The sequence below is a fragment of the Podarcis liolepis genome, assembly GCF_965112155.1.
Source record: "Podarcis liolepis genome assembly, chromosome: 1".
Classification (NCBI taxonomy): Eukaryota; Metazoa; Chordata; class Lepidosauria; order Squamata; family Lacertidae; genus Podarcis; species Podarcis liolepis.
In genome coordinates, this window is record NC_139554.1 from 22,846,323 (window position 1) to 22,853,066 (window position 6,744).

At 43.0% G+C, this 6,744-nt stretch overlaps 1 protein-coding gene across 1 annotated transcript; it reads left to right on the top strand.

The window, feature by feature from the left end:
• Positions 1-13: 13 nt before the first annotated feature.
• Positions 14-5,126, top strand: NDUFB1 (NADH:ubiquinone oxidoreductase subunit B1). The gene is made up of 3 exons (XM_083503809.1): positions 14-190; positions 1,279-1,423; positions 5,040-5,126. Exons 1-3 carry the CDS (start codon positions 16-18, stop codon positions 5,074-5,076), a joined length of 357 nt encoding a protein of 118 aa, XP_083359935.1. The 5' UTR covers positions 14-15; the 3' UTR covers positions 5,077-5,126.
• The last annotated feature ends 1,618 nt before the right edge of the window (positions 5,127-6,744 follow it).

The following is a 6,744-nucleotide window of genomic DNA, read 5'->3' on the forward strand; positions in this document are numbered from 1 at the left end:
CCCCTCCCGCCATTGATGTTCATTTGGAGTTCTTCTAAGCAGAGTCTCGAAAAGTCTCAAAGCCATAGCGAAGGAATCCCACTGCGAGCGGCGGAGAAAATTTCGCCCGCCTACCCCTCTCGGCTCCGCGAATGGTTCATTCCGGCTCTGGTCATCGGAGGCTCGGTGCGCGGCTCTCTAAGCGCCCTTGGTAGGTTGAGGCCTCAGGTCGGTATCGCGCTTGTAGGCCTTCAGGCCAGGTAAGGTTTAGGCGTATTAAGAGCGGGGTGGCAAAAAAAAGGGGGGGAAGGGAGGGTTGTTAAAACGAGAAAAGGGGGGGGGGTTTGCAAGGAATATCCAGCGCGTCTCTCCAGACTGTGTAAAAAGAAAAGAAAAAAAGGGGGGGCGATTGTTAAGGGTCAGTGTTAAGCCAGGAATAAGTAACGGAAAAACCTGGGATTTCACAATGGCGCCAACGGAGTAGGAACCAGCGATAAGACTTTGGGGTGAAGGTGTGGATCCCCCCCAGGGGTGCAGCAGAAGGCAGATTCCGTGTTTTTGTTACGAAGAGACTGACTGCCATTTACACAACGTTATGGGGGCACCCTGGCTTGAAATGCCGTGTCCAGTCCTGGTTGCCTCACCCCCTTGCAGGAAGCAGTGCCGTAGCTATGCGGGGTCGGCGGCTAGCCGGGTTTGTTTATTTCCTGACCCGGGTGAAGCCTCCAGAGGGACGCCATTGAGGCTGCAAGCCTGTCTGTGTGTACCGAACTGGGCCTTTGACCTGGGTGAAATAAAGCCTAGTTTCTTTAGCTTCTGACTGGAAGCCACAAGGAGGGCGAGTAAGTGCACGTGCAAGTGGCACGTAGGTCTTGCTTGCAGGTTTCCCGTAAGGCAGCTGGTTGGCCACTGAGAGCAAGATTATTCAATTGGCCTTCGGTGTGATCAAGCCAGGCTTTTCTTCACTTGTAACAGAAATGTTTAAAATTATGCATGATAGAATGCAGTGCATAAAGAGAAGCTTTGCTCCCTTTCCATTAAAGCACTAGAATTTGTGGACGTTCAGTTAAAACTGATTTGCAGTAGGAGATTAAAGCAGACTACTTAGAAGTAAGTCCCATTGTGTTAAATGAGGCTAACTCATTTAGCCTCATGAGGTAAATTGGAATAGGACTGCAGCCTTAATTTTTTTTAATTCTAGGATGTTTTTGTTTAACTGTTTACAAGTGGCTTAAATGTTTTAGGCATCCATACGTTATCTGTTAATTTTATTTTATTTTTGGTTCTCTTTCTTCTTAGTAACTATGGTGAATATTTTGCATCTTGTGCGAGAACACTGGGCCTTAAGTTTGGTCCCCATAGGATTTGTGTTGGGATGTTACTTGGACAGGAAGAATGATGAGAAAATGGCACTCTTCAGAAACAAAAGCAAGTTATTTCAAAGGTTAGTTAAGTGAAATATTGACATGTTATTTGATGGGATATTAACACTATTTTGAAACAACAGGCCTGTTCTAGCAGCCTTGTACCCTGCATTACTTGGGAATTCTGAGAAACCAAAAAATCAGTGCAGTTTTGAAAGGTTCAATCTGCAATCATGATTCAAAATGGTGTCCAGTTATACCTTGGCTTGCATGGCCTAGTCAATATGTAGTAAGTCAAAAGAGCCCCACATAAAGCCTAAATGACATGGGACCAAATTACCAAAAGAAGTACCTATTCTGATCTCAGCCTCCCAAGCCTTAAAAAAAAATCTGTTGTAGTTTTCTCTGTGTACCTCATTTACCCAAGATGAGAGATGTTATCATCAAGAGAGAAGGTTGGTTGTTTTTATTTTCATCCTTCTTTTAGAATGCCCTATCCACAGCAGTTTACACGTCCAGTATAGCAATGTTGGAACCAAGTGAAGTTGCCATATAGCCTGTAATTTTTGCTTATACAGTGGTACCTCGGGTTACAGATGCTTCAGGTTACAGACTCCGCTAACCCAGAAATAGTACCTTGGGTTATGAACTTTGCTTCAGGATGAGAACAGAAATTGTGTGGCGGCGGAAGCGGGAGGCCCCATTAGCTAAAGTGGTGCTTCAGGTTAAGAAAACCCGGAAGTAACCTGTTCCGGTACTTCTGGGTTTCGGCGGTCCGCAACCTAAAAAACTGCAACCTTGAAGCAGCTTTAACCCAAAGTATGATTGTATTTTTGGTAACTGCTTAGACACTTAGTTGACAATTGATATACAAATTTTGTTAAATAAATAAAAGCACCAGGCAAAGCCTTTGGCCAGTCAAGCAATTTTTTGTTTGCTTTAAGTTTTTAACTGCTGATTTTATCTTTTTAATATTTTGTAGTATTATTTATCGATGTTTGTACTTAATCTTTAAATTAATATTATGAAAGGAAATATATAAACATATTCAATCATAGAAATATGATTGTACACCCATGTAAAGAAAATAGGGATTTGGATCTTAAGTGAAAGCTACACCATTATTATTATTATTATTATTATTATTATGCAAGCAAATATGTGCTCATATTGATGTTAAAATTGCTAGTGGTTGTCATGCAAAAGCGGGAAAATGGATGGAGACTACAGTGTTAAAAAAGTGGCCCAATTTGGCACACATGTTAGAAAAAAGTATTAATGCAATTAGAGTTTGAATTGTAAATGTAAAAAACCATGCTATCCCATTACAGCTAGTTGAAGTAGGGTGTGAAGTTTGGGGGCACAAATAGAGGGAAGGTTTATTGAGGATGTGTTCTTAAAAGACTTTCAGGTTGATGGTACACATGTTTATTTAGGAGAAAGCCTCCTGCCTGCCTCTTTCCTGTAGCGCTCTCTTGCTGTCAACACACACACACATATACACATGCATGTGTATATTGGCATGAATATAAGACGCACCCGGAGATAAGCCACACTTTTAAAATTCAAGGCTTATCTGTGGGTGCAGCCCGCCTCCTGGCACTATTGCCCTGAATGGGGGGGGGGTGGCAGGTGCTCAGTTCCGAGCACACTGCACACCCACCTCCCGGCACTACCTACCCAAGCCGGCGCCAGGGAAGGCTTGGGAGCGGCGGGCGGGCTGCGCGCTCCTGGGCTGGTTCCTGGGGCGGGGGAGCCGTGCCACTTTGCTGTAACCTTAACTCCCAACCTTCCTTAACAGCAGCTCGGGAGGCTTGGGAGTTACGGTCAGGATGGGTGCCATTGTCCCGCACCCCCGAGGGCACTCGTGGGCAGCCGTTTCAGCAGCGATACCTTAAGGTCACAAATATAAGCCGCACTTAACTTTTCACAATCGGAATTTGGGGGGAAAGTGTGGCTTATATTCAGGCCAATACAGTAGTTACACAAGTCGGCCAAAAGGTTTTTTTTTATCCTTTCTGCCACTTTTCCAAGCTACTGCAGCTGTTCTTAACCACTCCAAGGTTCTCTTCAGTGAGCTGGCTAAAGAGGGACATATCTATTCCTTCGGGTCATTCTGCTTCCTTGCTGCCCAAAGAAAGGATATTATAGAGTTGGAAGAGGTCCAGAAAAGGGGAACAAACATGATCAAGGGGATGGAGGAAAGGTTGCAGCATTTGGGACTTTCTAGTTTAGAGAAGAGGCTAGTGAGAGGCAACATGATCATAGAATCATAGAGTTGGAATAGACCACAAGGGCCATCGAGTCCAACCCCCTGCCAAGCAGGAAACACCATCAGAGCACTCCTGACATATGGTTGTCAAGCCTCTGCTTAAAGACCTCCAAAAAAGGAGACTCCACCACACTCCTTGGCAGCAAATTCCACTGTCGAACAGCTCTTACTGTCAGGAAGTTCTTCCTAATGTTTAGGTGGAATCTTCTTTCTTGTAGTTTGGATCCATTGCTCCGTGTCCGCTTCTCTGGAGCAGCAGAAAACAACCTTTCTCCCTCCTCTATGTGACATCCTTTTATATATTTGAACATGGCTATCATATCACCCCTTAACCTCCTCTTCTCCAGGCTAAACATGCCCAGCTCCCTTAGCTGTTCCTCATAAGGCATCGTTTCCAGGCCTTTGATATATTTGTATAACATTGCATGGCATGGAGAAAGTTGATAAAGGTTTTTCTCCTTCTCTTGTAACACTAGAATGTGGAACCCATTCCCATAGTAGGCTGTGAGAGCAACCAACTTGGATGGTTTTAAAAGAAGATTAGACAAATTCATAGAGGATAGTACTATCAGTGGCTACTAACCCTGATGGCAGTGTTCAGCCTCCAGGGTCAGGGGCAGTAATGCTTCTGAATACCTATTGGTGAAAACGGCAGGAGGGCAGAGTGCTCTTGTGCTGGGGTCATTTGCAGGTTTCTCAAAGGGATCTGTGAGAACAGGAAGCTGGGCTAGATGGGCAATTGGCCTGATCCAGCCTGCTCTTCTTAGGGTCAGTAGAACATAGAAGTGGCAGACACTTCTATTGCCAACCCCCAGAAATAGGTACAAATTGTACAAATGGGTGACCTTTGCTTGTGAAAAATGTTGCGCAACCACTGTTCCTGAAATTATACTTTGTGGCCAGCTTGTGTGCAACCATTTGAACAATATCAACTTGCAGGTTGCTTGTGCTACATTGCAGTGGATCTCCCCTATTTCAGTTAGCCCAGGTTCAGCCCCCAATCAGCTGTAAAGCTCACTGGGTAACCTTTTGCCAATCTCTGTCTCCCAGCCTAATTATTTCATAGGGTTCATGCAAAGATAAAATGGGATAGTCAGTTTTGTATAAAGAGCTTAGGGGAATGAGTCATGAACACAATTTGGGGAGATGTGAGGGATAATGACAACTACCTAAATGCCTTTGATTAAATAAAAGGCAAAAGGGAAATCGTTTACACAAATTTGATTTGAAGGTTGTTGTTTTTAATGATGTTTATATTCATGACTTTGTGAGAAGTAGTGGACATAACAGTTCAGAAGTTAAGTCTTGCTTTCCAAATCAGTTATAAAGCATCTAATTACTTAACAGAACATATTTTACATTTATAAGCTATGTTCTGGAATAATTCATTCCTAATTCTGTGGTCCTCTATTTCCTTTCCACAGGGAATTGAAACCTGGAGAAGAAGTCACGTGGCGATAATGCATTAAATGAGAAATGCTTCCAGATAATTAAACTTGTATCTATAAGAAGTGTGTGATTGTGTTATCAAATGAAATGAGGAAATGAAGAAATATATGGGCACTTTCCAGCCAGTTAAAGTGTAAACCTGAAGGACTATCTCTCTGTGTATGAACAAGCTTGTACCCTGTTCTCAAGCATACTTCATTGGCCATACAATGTTGGTAGATGCTAGATACGGGCCCTTTTTGGTGGTGATGCTGCAATTGTGGAATTCCTTCTCGGAGAAGATCAGACAGGGCCCTTTTCATTCCATTAAAACAAAAAATGTCTTAACATTCCGCTTAAACAGACATTTTGAGTTTTAAAAAATGGGTCATGACCAACAAAGTCATGTTCAGAGTATTATTATTTGACTTGTTAGTTGTTTGTTTCACAGAAGTTTTAAAATGACTTGCAGCATAAATAAAAATACATCGTAATGTTGATATGTTCACACGAAAACATATGCAGTCCATTAAAAATACAGGAAATAATATCCTCTCTCCTGCTCCTCTCCCAAGAGCAGCAGAAAGCTAACAGCAAAACATCATCATCATAATCTATCAAAAGCCTGGAAAAAGAGAAGTTTTTACCTGACACTGAAAATAGCTGGTTAGGCCTGGGTGATGTATCAATACATTGCCTGGACCAGTATGAGTGCCAGACCACAATGGTGGCTTCACCCAGTGGTATATCAGGAATGAACCTGTCACCGCTTCTGAGTCCCTCCTGCCACCAGTGCTTTGCGCACTAAAGGAAAAACAAACGGCAGCCAGGCACTGGTGGCAAAGAGACCCTGGAGCAGTGGCGGTTTCACTCAATATACCGCTGGGTGAAACTAATCATACCCTGGCCATCATATAACTGAGGGAGGAACTGCCGAAGGAAAGCACTTGGTCATGTGTCTGTGACCATTGGTTCAGCACAAAAACCCACTCTCTACTAACGGAACGCTGCTTTCCTGTTTCATTGCAAGGAGTTGGGCAGTTCATGTACTGTGATAGCTCCTTGGGGACCCAAGCTGACACCGTAATGGCGGTGCCCTTGAAGCCCTATAGGGCTGCAGCAAAAATAACTTCTTGCAACAGGTGCAAAGATGGCAGCAGTTTTTGAAGGATAAAAATACCTAAAATGCTCGGACTCTGTTGCAATAACACACAATCTTTAAAAAAGACAGGACTAATCTATACTGGTGAGTTATAATGTGTTATAAAAATGTGACACCAGGGGGTGCTGTACAGCAGTTAATGGAAAATTGCGCTGGGAGCTATACAGTATTTTTCTTAGTGTTTTTTGGATCAGTATAGACCCAGCCTGAACTGATGGCATGGGGCAATAAAGAAAATTTGTAATTGACCAATAAAGTACATAACTCTTCAATGAGGCTAACGTACAGTTAATAACAATGTAACCATATGCCATAAAGTGCCCACCCAATCCTGCAAATCACTTCTCATCAATCCTCATAAGGATCCTGACTTCTATGGATTAATACATAATTCATTAATACTTGCAGAGAGCTCCATTTTTTTAAAATAAACTTTTGATAGGCCCTTGTTCAAAACCTGTGATGTAGCAGTGGCAGGTACAATTATGAAACACGCATCTAAGGCTTCAACCTGTTACTTTTCTCTCAAACATCTCTGC

Excerpts from the sequence above, each read along its gene's own strand:
- NDUFB1 (XM_083503809.1), top strand. The coding sequence starts at position 16 with ATGTTCATTTGGAGTTCTTCTAAGCAGAGTCTCGAAAAGTCTCAAAGC. Across the intron at positions 191-1,278 it reads CGGCTCTCTAAGCGCCCTTG|TAACTATGGTGAATATTTTG; the intron begins GTAGGTTGAGGC and ends CTTTCTTCTTAG. Across the intron at positions 1,424-5,039 it reads AAAAGCAAGTTATTTCAAAG|GGAATTGAAACCTGGAGAAG; the intron begins GTTAGTTAAGTG and ends TCCTTTCCACAG.